Raw genomic sequence first — 15,946 nt, forward strand, 5'->3', positions numbered from 1 at the left:
GTGCGGCTGAAGCCGGCAGCGGGACCGGAATCCAGCCCTTAGAGTCAGAAAGGAGATTAAAGATGGGGCAATAGTTAGAGAGAATGGCTGGTGAATGGTTGGCTTTATGAGGAGAAGGGTGATGATAATGATTTTGAAACTGAGAGGGGTGGTGTCAGATTAGAGGGAACCATTACAATGTTGGCAAGCATGAGGGCTAGGAGGGAGAAAATAATACTCTTAAATAACAAGGTCAAAAGTCAAATGGAAATGTGTTCTATGGCTGTAACACAAGTGAAGGGTTCTAATGATTTAAAAAACGGAGAAAGCAAAAGATTACCTTGAATAGTTTAGAAGGTTAGCAAAACTCCGGGAGTTTTTGAGATCATTCTCATATTTTATATGATATTTACCTGGACGGTTATTTTAAAGATAAATGTTGGGCTTCTCATTGTGTAAGTCACTCCTGGCTGGCCTCCCACATTCTACCCTACATAAACTTGAGGTCATTTGAAACTCGGCTGCCCGTAAGTAAGTGGGCAGAGATTTGGCAGATGGAATACAATACTGGAAAGTGTGAGGTTATGCACTTTGGCAGGAAAAATCGTAGAGCAAGTTATTATCTTAATGGCAAGAAACTGGAAAGTACTGAAGTACAAAGGGATCTGGGGGTCCTGGTGCACGAAACTCAAAAGGTTAGTATGCAGGTGCAGCAAGTGATTAAGAAGGCCAATGGAATGTTGGCTTTCATTGCTAGGGGGATAGAATATAAAAATAGGGAGGTATTGCTTCAGTTGTACAAGGTATTGGTGAGACCGCACCTGGAATACTGCGTACAGTTTTGGTGTCCATACTTAAGAAAGGACATACTTGCTCTCAAGTCAGTACAAAGAAGGTTCACTCGGTTAATCCCGGGGAGGAGGGGATGGACATATGAGGAGAGGTTGAGTAGATTGGGACTCTACTCATTGGAGTTCAGAAGAATGAGAGGCGATCTTATTGAAACATATAAGATTGTGAAGGGGTTGGATCGGGTGGATGCGGGGAGGATGTTCCTGGTGATGGGTGAAACTAGAACTAGGGGGCATAGTCTTAAAATAAGGGGCTGCTCTTTCAAAACTGAGATGAGGAGGAACTACTTCACTCAGAGGGTGGTAGGCCCATGGAATATGCTGCCCCAAAAAGCTGTAGAAGCTACATCATTACATAAATTTAAAACAGAAATAGACAGTTTCCTAGAAGTAAAGGGAATTAAGGGTTACGGGGAGCGGGCAGGAATTTGGACATGAGTCTAGGTTCGGATCGGTCATGGCCCTGTGGGTAGCGGAGCAGGCCCAGGGGCCGTGTAGCCTGATCCTGCTCCTATTTCGTGTGTCTAATTCTGTTAGATTCAGGAGATGGTTCTGTGATAGTGGATTGGCGGTTAGGATCAGATCAGCCATGATCTTATTGAATGGCGGAGCAGGCTCGAGGGGCCGATTGGCCTACTCCTGCTCCTATTTCTTATGTTCTTATGTTCTTATGTACTAACTCGCACCAAGTCCCGTTTGCCCATCACCGCTGTGCTCACTGACCTACATTGGCTCCCGGTTAAGCAGCGCCTCAATTTCAAAATTCTCATCCTTGTTTTCAAATCCCTCCATGGCCTCGCCCCTCCCTATCTCTGTAATCTCCTTCAGCCCCACAACCCCCCCCAGATATCTGCACTCCTCTAATTCTGCCCTCTTGAGCATCCCTGATTATAACCGCTCAACCATTGTTGGCCGTGCCTTCTGTTGCCTTGGCCCTAAGCTCTGGAATTCCCTGCCTAAACCTCTCCACCTCGCTACCTCTTTTTCCTCCTTTAAGACGCTCCTTAAAACCTACCTCTTTGACCAAGCTTTTGGTCACCTGCCCTAATTTCTCCTTATGTGGCTCTTTTGTCTTATAACACTCCTGTGCGGCGCCTTGGGACGTTTTTACTACATTAAAGGCGCTATATAAATACAAGTTGTTGTTCTTGACTTGTGTTGACCTTTCCTTCATGTTAATTGTTAGCATGCACATATTTAATTCAGTAGTCAGTGTGAGGAGTCTATAAACTTCCATCTGATATAGAAAGTGGATGGGATTGAGGAGGGGTCGCAGCAGTTATTATTGATTAAAATAAAACACTCCTACTATCAATGGCGAAATACGAAGAGGCAGTTTTACTGAATGTGTGGTTTGGATGGCATTATTTATATTAGGTTCTAGGTTCTAACTGAATAAAATAAGAAAGTGTGCTTTTTTCTGTTGGTCTCAGTCTGTTTGATGATTAGAAAAAAAAACTTTCTGTGTTTCCGTCGGCGCTTTGAAAGTTAGTACAATTCCATGTATATACAATCAATAGATTTGCTGACACGCTGCCCCTTTGTTCTCAGCCACCTCCCTCCTGGTGCTGCAAGAAGACATCGGCAGGTAGAGAAATACCAGAACCCATTCTTCCAGGCATACAGGTTGTGACCTGCGTTTTAAGGATAGTCATCTTCGCTCAAGTCACCTATTGGGTGTTAATTGCCTCTTAAGAAGATTCTGTCTCACAAAAGAATCCTTTCTCACCGCAACCTACGTGACGTTGAGAATCGTGTGGTTTTTGTGGATTGCCCCAAATTTAGCTCTTTGAAAGGAGGCTCCGGGCGTATTTCCGGTGGCCTGGAGGCGATGTGAGAGAGTAGATGAGCTGAAAACATCCTGTTACTGTCCAGCAGCATCCAGTGATCCTGCAGCCGGCACACCGAGCGCCCGAACAGAATGGCAACGTTATAGACTGCCAGCATTCAACGCAATGGCTGTGGACGGTAAGTCAAGCACAAAGAAAGATGCAGAGCTCTTTCAAGGGATAATACTGTTTGTATTTTGCTTTCCAAATGAATTGTAACATTAAAATATGAGGATAAAATACTGGCACATCTCAACCTCTACTGTCTCATTTATTGTGCCGATTTGATATTGATTTTTTTTGGTGCACAGATCGCGTACTCGCAATATTTGGAGACTAAAGTGTACGGCTGTTTCCAGCTGTTGCCGGTCTTGATTCATCAGGTCCCCTAACATAGTTTTAACATCAGCAAATGCTATTAATAGATCCTGTAGTAAAGTGGTTATCCGGACAGGGTGGCATAAATATTGCGATACTGTATCGCCTTTTCTTCTGTTGTTTTCCATAGCTGTAAAGCTTTTATCTTGGGTCCCTTTTGCTTGTCACGTTTATGTGTGAGTCTGCTGTGATTTATTTGAACAAATAGTACATTAATGCAATAGTTTAACATCAAGAGGTGGTAATCTCATCTACAGTACTTCTGTTTAAGGACCGACGTCGCCTTGTTCAGTCAATAAAATATGGAGATCGATCATATTTATTAATTCATATAGTTCCATTTGCTAATTTATGTATGACTTGTGATGCTTAATTAAAATGCCTTTTGACTGAGTGCCAATTGCGTATAGGAATGTTTAACCGGATTTAATAAACTCGAATTAACTATTACTGCAACCATTTGTCCTCATGAAAAAACATCTCCCCTTGCCCCCCCCCCCCAAAAAAGAGGTAAATCTAAGGATCTTAAATGTAAATTTAACAGGGTTTCAAACTGATATTGAACCGAAGGAAATGTAGTTGTTTGGCTTCTGGTTTCACTCTGTCCACTATGGGAAGGGAACTGATGTGAGATATGGAGAGCCTTATCAATTCTATCAAAATGTTTCAGTGAGCTGGAATAATTATAAGATTGAAGTTGTACACATTTCTAGCTGAATATGCTGGCTTTTGAGTTCTGTGAAGGCAAGTAAGACTCAAAGTTGATTTTGTAAAGCGATTTTAAATTAAGATCTTGTTTAGACATTGCTGTACATTAAATTTTGCTTTTCAGCATTAAGAATGTAGAGATCAATTATTTTTGTAGGTGTGATATTTTAGAACTTTGAATATATTGAAAGCCTCAAAGGATGGTTAGTTAATGGGATGAACTTTCATTATTCACCACACTGGATAATCTAGAATTTATAAAGACTCAGTTTGAACTTAAATTATTTTGTGCATGTTTATTTATAATTGATTTAAAAAGATTTTCCCTTATATCTCACTATTTTCTTCAAATTATGCTTTAGATTACTTTTATGACAAGCTTGCAATCCCAGATATTGTGCATACTAATACTAAGGCTGAATGCAAAGATTGTGTTCTTGTTTCTCCATGCATTATTTTATCATGCTTATTTTAGAATAATGGAAAGAAATGCTAGTTCACTGGTGCAATCTTCATAACATCTCTAGGTAAATAAACTGATTAATCCACAGAGAAAAATCACTCTACATTAGATCAGCTCATTTATCCTTTCACTCTATCCCAAGACAGTGATGGTGACTTAGTAAGGTTTGGATGAGAGAATGGATCAATAACAAATTCCGCATGAAGTACAGATAGCAGTTAATGAGGCACACACACTGTGTTATTAATCAGGATATTGATGTACTTTTTCAAAAATAATTCAATTTTTAAATTTATCATATTTAAAGAAAATAAATTGAGTAAAGCAGAATTGCGATGAATTTTGGTACTATAATTTCCACTATCCGTCGGTGTGGATGACAAATGGATTAGTGAGTATTGTGCCCTGTCAGTTGAAAAGGTATAATAATTATTAAAGTTAACTTTCTAAATTGAAATTTGGGAAATTAATGAACTTTAGATTTCTAAAAAAGATACACTGTTTGCGTAAAATAGTAGCTTCACATGTGGGGCAAAATGACTTAATAATCTGAGTCTATTGCCATATTGAAGAATCTTATAAAGTAATTTGTCTTCTCAGCATTCATGAATAAAGGCAATAAATGAGTCTAATGTAATAGAGAGGAATTGCCAGAGAAATATAATTGAACTTGCTGAATGGATGTCATGAAGTAGAAGGCGTGATTTGATTGGAAAGATGCAGGTTGGATTCCCATTGTTAATTGCTGAGTACAGCCTGCTGCCAGGAGCCAAACCTGGAACAAACGTCTGTGAAATGAATTTTATTCAAAGGGACATGTGCTGCTTGCAATCGCCGAAACACAGCTGGAATATAAATTTAACCAGGTCAAGACCAAAAGACGAGGTGCTTGGTGACCCAACCAGTCCAACTGCTTGGATATCCTTCCCTAAATTTAGGTGGTGGTGTGGTGTGTATGTGTGTGGGGGGAGAACGGGGCGGGGATGATGCATGTGACTTAAAACATTTTGAAAAGTCAAACTACAATTTTGGTTTAAGTCATATTAAACAGTCATGCTTTAGCAAGGTATATGTTTTATTTGCCTAGTTTTATTAATCCTTAAAATAACTGAGACAATAAAGCAAATAAGACAAAAGAAGCAGTGATGGTAAATTTACCAGTGTTTATTTGTAAATATAAAAACTGAAATGATGCTCAACACATATTCTAAAAAACAGTGGATGTTCCTAACGCTCTCAAAGCTCTCATTTCTGTGGCCTTTCAGTGTGTGGAAAGATTGAGAAAAAGATAGTACCTTAGTTGGTATTCCTTTATAGCAAGCCCAACTTAAATGGTGTTTGACAGTTAAATATAATAAAATTGCTCTCATGACAATTTTTTTACAAAAATAAAATGCCTGTTTTTTCATTTTGTGTATGCTTGCACACTAATTATCATAGTTTTCTTACAGGCATTCAAGTATTATACTCAGTTCTGTATGTATAGAGCTACTCTGGAAGTGAGAACATAAAGTGGGTGATTTGTGGGAGCTGTTCAATCACTTATGTTATTGTGCTTAAGGCACTGAAGGTATCAATAATATTCCTTCATGTTAATATTATCAATTTGCACCTACCCAAAGTCAAATAATCACAATAAAGGTAAACTATTTGTTGCATTGTAAATTTCATTTAATCCATATATACTCTTAGTGAACAGATTGCTGACCTATTTTCTGAAAGCTATTAAACAGCAATGCAGAAAATGAGAATAAATCTCCCCATTCTTTCCTGTTAGAATGTGATATGAATATCAAAGGTACACTTGACACAGCTGTTATAACGTTTGAATTATGGAACAATCAGACCCATATTTATAACCCAGAAACATTTATTTCTTCACAAACTATACTGCACATTTTCCCTCGGGAAGAAGGGAGGGAATCCAATGCCCACTGACCATTAAAAGCGTATCTTGATAAAAAAAAAACAACGTATGAATACCAGAGAAAAAAGGATTATGTAAATTGACCGGAAATAATAGAACTGGATAAGAGAGAGTAGAATTTGCTGAGCTTGATTGAACATAACCACTGTAAAATGAAAAGGGACTCAGTACAAGCAGGCCTCCAGTAAGTTTGAGAATGTGAACTGACTAATCTTTTAAAATTGCTTCCTAATAGCCTTCTCATGCACATTTATGGGAAGTTGTTTCAAAACAACTCAAAAGGGTGTTGTTAGACATGCTAAATTCCTGGGATAGTGTGATCTGAGCATTCCCTTTCAGTTGTATTATTACTGCAGCTACCGGTCTCAGACTGTGAGTTACAGCCAGGCAGTACCCTATTTACATTGCCTGGCTGGATGTCCAATTGTCCTGTCCAGTAGTGTGTTGTACGTATATGTGGTTACAGAGCTCCTCATCTAACAATGACATTTTAATGCTAAAGAGTACAAATGGGTGAGACCCATGCTCTAAATTTTTAACATCAGCTAGTGATCCAACAGTCCCTCCAAGTGCTTTATAAACCACCGTTGACACCGCACTGGAGTTGCACTCTATGAAGTGTCCAGTTGAAGTAGTGTGAGATTTTTTTTCTCCATTTCCCACTCTCTCCTAGGGATTCTCACATTGGCCGCGATTTTGCTGACCTCGGCGGGTCCGTGGTGGGCGACGTCGGTGGCGGGTCCCGACCCCGCTGCTGGCTCCATCCCGCTCTGTGAAATGAATTTCTCTTGATTGGGCTTGTTAAGCCCACCCAGCGCGTTTCCCGGCCAATTAGAGTAAGCGGGTCTGGTGACGTCATTTGATGACGTGTCATCAGCTGGTTTCCTTAAAGTGACCACGTCCAAATTTATTTTGACATTTGTGCTGTCAGTGTTCTACAGCGTTGAGGTGCTGCAAACACTGATAATGACTGCACGGAGGCACAGGGCTGCACCCAGGCTCTCCCATGGGCGATATGAAGGGATAAACATGTGGAGGGAGTCACAGCATGCAGGGAGGCCTCTTCCCTTCCCATGGGCGGAAGAGACCTCCCCAGGAGATCTATACAGCCTGGTTGCACATTGCACAGGGAAGCACAAGCAGGGAGGTGGTCAGGAAGACCAGGCTGCAGTGCCGCAAATGTTTCAATGATCTCAGTAGATCACAAAACGTTACTGCAAAGCCACATTCAACCTCATCCTGCTGTGCCAGTCATCACATCCCCATCACTCTGCATTCCCTACCCTACTCCTGCACATCCTTCCTCACACCAACTTACCTTGCACCTCCACCCATCCCTCTCTATCTCTATTATCACATCCCAATTTCACTAGCCACCCTGCACACTCACCCTCATCCTACTGCAATCATACCAACCAACAACACACAAGGGTAGGCACTTGGGTGTTTTATGCAATGTTCATGTAAAGTTTCTGTTAATGTGGTGTCAAACATTGAAACCTTTATTTTCAACACTTTGCGAAGTTGGACAGATTTATGTGCACCTTTGGAAGTGGATTAGTGAGTTGCAGTGAATGGTGAGACATAACGGTACCCCCCGCAATGGTAATGAGTGTGAAAAGAATGGCTTGGGCATTGTAGGAGTGCTTTATGATGTTGGTGTGGGGTGGTGCCAACACGGCACATCATGTGGCAGCCAGGGTGTACAGCATCAAGTGAAGTAAATCTGGCCATGGTGAGGCCATCCATGGTGAGGCCATCCCTGGACTCTCGGGCAGCAATGTGGTTGGGTGCTGATGCCCTGTGTCGTGTGCAGCATCAGTTGATTGCGGAGAAGGTTGGTGTTGTTGTTGGTGCTGCTACTGGTGTTGGGGCTGATTGTGGTGGGATTCTGAGGACCAAGGTGAGAGAGTGTAAAGGGCATCCATGCTGATGGAATAGATGGCAGGTGAAGTAGAGATGTTAGAAGTGATCTGTCAATGGTGAGAGAGGTAAGGAGGCAGACTGGATGGAGACTTGTGTAAAGACTTTCAGCATGGTGAATCTGTTATGGAAATGCAGTGAGGAAGAGCTTGTGGCTGAGGGAAGATATCTCTGTAAGGTGGGAGCTTTTACTGTACATTTGAAGCTGTCAACTCAACAGCTGATTCATTGACCACTGAACTCCCACCTCAGCTTGACAGACGTGGTCCACGACCAGCGTGGACCCCGTGGGTGAGCTGTCAAATGCAAAAGGGAAGCTGAAAATCATTCTTAAATGGCTCTAAACAAGCCACTAATTACCTCAATTGGGTCCCCTGCCACTGCATGTCGGGTCTGCTCAGCGCTGACAGACCCGACACTGGGAAAGGCGACTGCTGGTGGGTTCACAGGGAGGTCCCGACCCGCTGTGAAAAAAAAACACTTTCCCACCCGACCCGCCATCGATCACGCCCACTGAACCCCACCGCACCCCCCCCCGCAAAATCCCGGCCATTGTTTCTCTCTGGAATCAAGATAGATCCTGACTTTGGATTAATGATGCAAATTTAGTGTTTGTGTGAAGGGAACACTGCTTCTTAGCTATGTTAAACTTGTCAGTATTAACATTAGCTTAAACACAGTCATGTCGGTTACACCGGCTAGACCCGTGGAATTGCACATTGGAAAACCATCGTAATTGCAGGTTTTGGGATTGTTTGATTAGTTTGCATTTAATAAAATGCTATACATTAAAAAACTGTTTTAATATCTTTGAAGAAGGGTGGTATGATGACGTGGTTGCATCATTACATGTCTGTATACACATCGTTTCCATGGTGACAATGCCCTTTAAGGATCCTTACAAAACAATAATGAAGAAAACAGTAATAAAAATGAAGCAAAATAAATTATTCCCAATAGTAATTACCCCAAATGTAAAACTGCTAATTGCAAATATTTAACAATTGAAATTTTGACCATACTTGTCTTTGAATCTTCACTTATAAATTGCTGCTTTGGCTGTTGATGGGCTTTTCCCTGGTACCACATTGAATTTTGCCAAGCCACTGACATTTTTGTGTTCATCTCAAGTTATCCACTGTAATTTTAGGTACAGAAAAAAGCCCAACGTTTTAGCTGATAAATTTGAAGTGTAGATTTGCATCAGTAGGTTTTAATAATGGGTGTATAAGCTGTCAGAATTTTAGAAAGATGCTATTAGGAAGGTGAAACCTTTTTGTTTAAAAGGTTGAAAGTTTTTCTGTTGACAATTGGTTACATTCAACTTATAAATGTTTCCAGGGCACACAAAGCAAAATTGTTACTGTCCAATAAACAAGGTCATTATAGCAATCCAGTCAATCATTTTGGAAATCTTGTAATATTACTTGATAGGATGTCTGATATTTGCATAGTTAAATTTCATTTTGCCAAACATAGATACATTTTCTAAACACATTCCAAACTTTACAAATGTCAAATAGGTTTTGTTTTTAAAAATTGAGGTAAGAAAACCCAATTACATCTAATACATAGGAATACATTGAATTTTTGCAGTACAGCATTTGGTTCCACCTTTTCATAAGGAAATTATATATGTGTCTGTACAAAATATAAAGTTGCTGCTTTAAATCCCTTGAAAGATTGGTTATTTGTACATAACATGGAATCTACAAGATTAGACACAGGTTTTGTGATTTTCCTATTCGTTAGGTTTGATTTATTGTGCATATTCCAACCTTAACTATATCCACTGTACAATATTTACATCCACTGAACATGTTACATAAAGCTCCAAAACACACATAGAAAGCTGAAAGCCTCCAGATGAAGGTCTGAAACTATTCAGTTGTGTTTTCATGGCACATCTGCCAATAGCTTGGAGATCTGGGCCTAGAAATTTGATGCCATCGTGCCCGTTTTTCAGGCACTAAATGGGTGCTTAAGCATCCAATATGGCAGGCAGGAAGAGCATGCTCATTATGAGTCGGAGGATCGCGACCTGCCATATTGGTACAGGCAAAAAAATTGGCGTCCTTTGCCTGGGCCTGAAAATGGCTTTTGCATATGCAAATAAGGGGCTGAACACATGTTTGAGACCACGTCTGCAATATTGGTTTGCCTTGCGGCAGCTAGCACTGGCATCAGCTGCAATCAGAAAGAACAGGTCTACATGCGGCCTAACAGGCGGTTCTTAAAGGGACCGCTGCAGACCGCCACCAAAAAGATAAGTTTGTTAAAAATACTTACCTGAATGTGGAGTCCTACTTGATCGGCGCCACTACCCTCCCTAACCCTGACCACCCTGTTCCCTCCATCCTCGACACCCGCTCTCCCGATCACGGCCATCGCTCCATCTTTCCCGGTCGGCCCCCCTTTCCCGATCTCCCCACTCTCCCAGTCCCCTTGGCAACACAGCGGCCCGACCTCTGAGGCCTCTTCTTCGGCGAGCTGCTGGGGACAGCAATTAGGTGTCCGCAACTTGCTTGTTCGATGATAATGAGGTCTAAGGTCCGATATTAGGTGCCCCTCAGGTCTATCTATTAAGGTGCAAGGATTGTTCCCTGCGTCCCCTTCCTCTGCGTGATCGTTTTTGAGTGCAAATGAATACATACCCCCTGAATTTTTGACAGCTCCACTTGAATGTTGTATGTCAGCTATTATGTGACTGCCAAGATGGATTGCTGTCATTTTGCAGCAACTGCTAAAGTACTGTAAAGAACGATTGCTGGCATTGAGTCCCTGTAGCAACCAGTGAAATAGTAGAAAGGACCTATCTGCTGTCATATCTCCAATAGATGAACTACTGGTAAATCTTTGAGTATAAGAGTAGAGGACAAAATACCAAGAAGCTGACTGAGAAATGGTGGAGTGATTATAAAAATTACTTTCTGAATCCCCAGCAGAAATTATCATGTGGAAAATGATGCAAAGCACCAAGGTGTCCACATCACAACCGATAACTGTATTAAATACTAGTCTTAATTCTACTTGAATCAGAAAACTGGTTTAACTTTTGTCAGTAAAAATTATTAATGGTCTATATAAGTTCAATTGAATATTGCACAATGCAACAGTATGTTTGGTTACCAATTTTGCAGATTGTAATTTTGTCAACTATTTCTATGGCATATTAGTTCAGAGACTTGAATATTAAACTCTTATTCAGAGGTTCTGGGTTTGACTGTTACTCAGACTTAAGCCATCCTCTAAGAATGAGTTTGCTGGATTGAGTGCCCCATGGTAGAGGAGTGCCACTTTTGGGTAAGTAGGGAAAAATCAGCTCAAGGGGCCTATCCTACTAAAGTAGCTAAAGGTATTTTTTGTTTAAATGTGCGTTGATTTTGTTTTCCTCTTCAAAACTAAAAATGAAGAGGCTATACACTAAAATGTTGTTTGCTTTGACTTCTATCTGTTTAATTCTACAAGAGGATGCTATTAGTAAAAGTAGAAGTGTTTAATGTATACGAAACAAATATACATTCCCTATGATCCTAGTGGCAATCTTAGCAATGCTTCGTACATAAAAATGATCATGGGTTGTCATGCCTAAGATCCATGATGGCACTGTAGTAGAGATGTATTGATTTGATAATTCTCCATAGATCTCTTGTCATCTGACTGATATGAGTGTACTGCAACTAATAGATCTGTACTATAATAAACAAGAATTTGCACAGCCCCAAAGTTAAGTAAGCCTTCACAGGTTTAATATTTTTCTCTGGTTCATTTTTAATGTTGATAATATGTATTTGGGAGCATTACCTCTTAGCTATCTAATGATAAAGCTAATGGGAAACAGAGACAGATGTCAGGGCATAGGGGACCTTTTACTCCAATCTGATCCTAAATTGCTTGTTGTCAAAAATCAATTAAACCCACAGGGCTGTCATGACAATGGAGTTAGGACCACACTTTTGCTTGATTTTTATAAATATTCAATTTTCTCTCTTTACAAATAACTGGACCTCTATCATTAATAGCTTCATAAATCATTTACTGTACATAGAGTCACAGAGTAACAGGGCTGGATTTTGATACTGGAGGCGTGTAGGAGGCGGGACTACAACTTTTGGGGTTGTAGTCCCGCCTCCATCGAGTTGTGGCCAACCCACGCGATTTTCACTTGATTGACCTTGTTGAGCCCGCCCAGTGGGCTCAGCAGGCCAATTAAGGGCCACTCGGCAACAGGTGACGTCACAGATTGATATTTCACCTGTCAAGAGCTTTTGACAGATGAAATATCAGTGTTTGACAGCTCTTTGAAGCTGTCAAACACTGACAATCTGTACACTAAGTTAATTCCTTCCTCTCAGGCTGATTTAGAGATCTCTCCAGAACAGAAAGCTGAATGCTGCAACTTTTGACAGCTCGCGGCCATTCTGCTTTCTGTGCCGGTGAGATGAGGGACTCCCGAGACCTGAAGGAAGGAAGGCTGTAAAGGTAAGTAAAGGTAAGTAAAACTTCTTTAAACACTTTACATACACCAAACACACCTACCTCTGCACTCATGCACACATCACTCACCTGAACACTGGACATCTCGAACCCTCCAAGCCCTTCAGCCCGACGGTCCGCCTCGCTAACTTGGCGTGATTTGGAGCCGTCGGGAATCCCACACTTTAGGAATAAAAATAGGGATTAGGCTAAAAACTGCCTGTTAACTACCTGTTAACAGGCAATTAATTGGCACTAATCCCCTTCCCGCCTCGGGGAGGCGGCTCCCAGCACAGGTCGGGTATCCGCCTCCTTTGAAACTGGCATGGAGGCGGGTTGGGGTCGGGATGGGTTTGTGCCCCCCGATTTCGAGATTTTAACCCCCCACATGCCTCCAATCCCACCTCCATGGCCTAATGAAAAGCCTGCCCAAAGAATCATAGGGCACGATCTTGCCAGCCCTGGGGAGACGGGTTTGGAGGCACGACTGCCGGAAAAATGGCAGAATCTGGGGGCGGGTGCCCATCCCACCCCCAACCCACCTCTGAGCCATCTTCCCAGGAGGCAGTTAGCCGACCCGCGCTGGGTCCCGTCTCCTGGAGGCGGGAAGGGGATTACAGCCACTTAACTGCCTGTTAACAGGTAGTTAACAGGCAGTTAAGAGGATAATCCCCATTTTTCCGACATCGGGAAACCCCTCCAGGGTCACCGAGGCGAGCAGTGGGTCTGCGGGGGTCGGAGGGGTGCAAAAGTACGCTGTGAAGGTAAGTGATGGGTGCAAGTGTGGAGAGGTAAGTATGTGAGGTGAGTGGAAAGTGATAGAAAATGTTTACTTACCTTTGTTTCTTCCTGCAGGCTTCAACAGTTGGGGATGCGGAGAGTCTCGCATCTCACCGGCAGAGATGACAGATGGCTGCTGCATTCTCAGATGCAACATCCATCTAATTTCTGCTCACAAAAGAAGTTTGATGAGTCTTGAATACAAGAACTCACCAAACAACATAGAATGTCAGTGTTTGACAGCTTCACAAAGCTGTCAAACGATGACAATTCATCTATCAAAATTTTTTGACACATGAAACGTCATACGCTGACGTTCTCTGTAACCGTCTTTCCCTTAATTGGCCTGCTAAGCCCGCTGGGCGGGCTTAACAAGGTCAATCAAGGGAAAATAGCGTGGGTTGGCCACAAGTCGATGGAGGCGGGACTAAAACCCGACAAGCAGCAGTCCCGCCTCCAATGCGCCCCCATTGACAAAATCGCCTCCATAGAGTCATAACAGTACAGAAGGAGGCCATTCGGCCCATCGAGTCCGTGCTTGCTCTCTGTAGAGCAATCCAGTCAGTCCCATTCCCCCGCTCTATCCCTGCAGTCCTGCAAGTTTATTTCCCTCAAGTGCCTATCCAGTCTCCCCTTGAAAACACTGAGGGGTCGATTTTCCCGAAGCTGTCGGGAAGAAGGCGGGACTACAACTTTCGGGTTTTAGACCCGCCTACATCGACGTCCGGCCAATCCGCATGATTTTCCCTTGATTGACCTTGTTGAGCCCACCCAGCGGGCTCAGCAGGCCAATTAAGGGCCACCCGGCAACAGGTGACATCACAGACTGCAATTTCATCTGTCAAGAGTTCTTGACAGATGAAATATCAGTGTTTCACAGCTGTTTGAAGCTGCCAAACACTGACAGTCTGAGTTCTAACATGAGTCCTTCTGCACAGACTCAGTTAGAACTCTCAGCAGCACTCAAAGCTGAATGCTGACACTTTTCACAGATCGCTATCATTCAGCTTTAAGTGCCGGCTGAGTGATGCACTCCCGACGCCTACAGGAAGAAAGGCTGTTAAGGTAAGTACAGGTAAGTAAAAGTTCTTTACACACTTTAGACACACCAAACAAACTTACCTTTGCACTCATGCACCCATCACTCACCTGAACACCGACATCGCGACCCCTCCAACTCCTTCAACCCAACGGCCCGCCTGCTCTAACCTGGCGTGGTTTGGAGCCGTCGGGAATCCCACACGACACCCCTCAAAATAGGGATTAGGCTAAAAACTGCCTGTTAACTACCTGTTAACAGGCAGTTAATTGGCACTAATCCCTTCCCGCCTGGGGTCGGTGGGTCCCAGTGCGGGGCGGGTACCCGCCGCCTCTGAAACTTGCGTGGAGCGGGGTTTTGGGTGGGATGGTGTCGGGACCCCCGAATTTGGGATTTCCCTCCCCCCACCACATGCCTGAAACCCCACCTGACGGCTCCAGGAAAATCGGCCCCTGAGTGTCTCCGCTTCCACCACTTCCATCGGCAGCGAATTCCAGGTCATCACCACTCGCTGCGTAAAAAAGTTTTTCCTCATGTCCTCCCTGTACCTCTTGCCCAAAACCTTAAATCTGTGTCCCCTAATCTTTGTACCAGCAACTAGTGGGAACAGCCTTTCCCAGTCTAGCCTATCCAAACCCGTCATAATCTTGTACACCTCTATCAAATCACCCCTCAACCTCCTTTGCTCTAATGAAAACAAATCCAGCTTCTCCAACCTGTCCTTGTAGCTAAGATCCCCCATCCCCGGAACCATTAAAAGGGAAATTAAAGATGGCATTAAAAGGGAAATTAAAGAAGCGTGCAATAAGGGCACAGCAGTCATCATGGGTGACTTTAATCTACATATAGATTGGGCCAACCAAATTAGTAATAATACTGTGGAGGAGGAATTCCTGGAGTGTTTACGGGATGGTTTCCTGGACCAATATGTCGAGGAACCAACCAGAGATCAGGCCATCTTAGACTGGGTATTATGTAACGAGAAAGGATTAATTAGCAATCTTGTTGTACGAGGCCCCTTGGGTCGGAGCGATCATAATATGATCGAATTCTTCATTAAGATGGAGAATGAAGTAGTTGACTCAGAGACTAGGGTCCTCAATTTAAATAAAGGAAACTACGATGGTCTGAGGAGCGAGTTGGGTAGGATTGATTGGGGAATGGCACTCAAAGGGTTGACGGTGGATAGGCAATGGCAAACATTCAAAGACCGAATGGATGAGCTACAGAATTTGTTCATCCCAGTTTGGCATAAAAATAAAACAAAAAAGGTGACTCAACCGTGGCTAACAAGGGAAATTAGGGATAGCATAAGATCCAAGGAGAGAACATATAAATTGGCCAGAAAAGCAATAATCCTGAGGATTGGGAGCAGTTTAGGATTCAACAAAGGAGGACAAAGGGATTAATTAAGAAAGGGAAAATAGAATATGAGAGTAAGCTGGCAGGGAACATAAAAACTGACTGTAAAAGCTTTTATAGATATGTGAAGAGAAAAAGGTTGGTGAAGTCAAGCGTAGGTCCCTTGCAGTCAGAATCAGGGGAATTTATAATGAGGAACAAAGAAATGGCAGACCAACTAAATACATATTT

The 15,946-nt window shown here is 42.6% G+C and overlaps 1 protein-coding gene across 1 annotated transcript in view; it reads left to right on the forward strand.

Annotated features, from left to right (window-relative positions):
* Positions 1-2,343: 2,343 nt before the first annotated feature.
* The window catches only part of LOC147108699 (sterile alpha motif domain-containing protein 10-like), a 147,149-nt gene continuing 133,546 nt past the window's right edge, over positions 2,344-15,946 (forward strand). The window contains exon 1 of the mRNA XM_086005428.1: positions 2,344-2,798. Coding sequence (XP_085861554.1) covers positions 2,786-2,798 — 13 coding nt within the window. The 5' untranslated portion in view covers positions 2,344-2,785. The remainder of the gene's footprint in view (positions 2,799-15,946) is intronic.

The sequence above is a fragment of the Somniosus microcephalus genome, chromosome 13 (assembly GCF_052327205.1).
Source record: "Somniosus microcephalus isolate GS21.2 chromosome 13, FLI_Smic_1.0, whole genome shotgun sequence".
In the NCBI taxonomy this organism is placed as follows: Eukaryota; Metazoa; Chordata; class Chondrichthyes; order Squaliformes; family Somniosidae; genus Somniosus; species Somniosus microcephalus.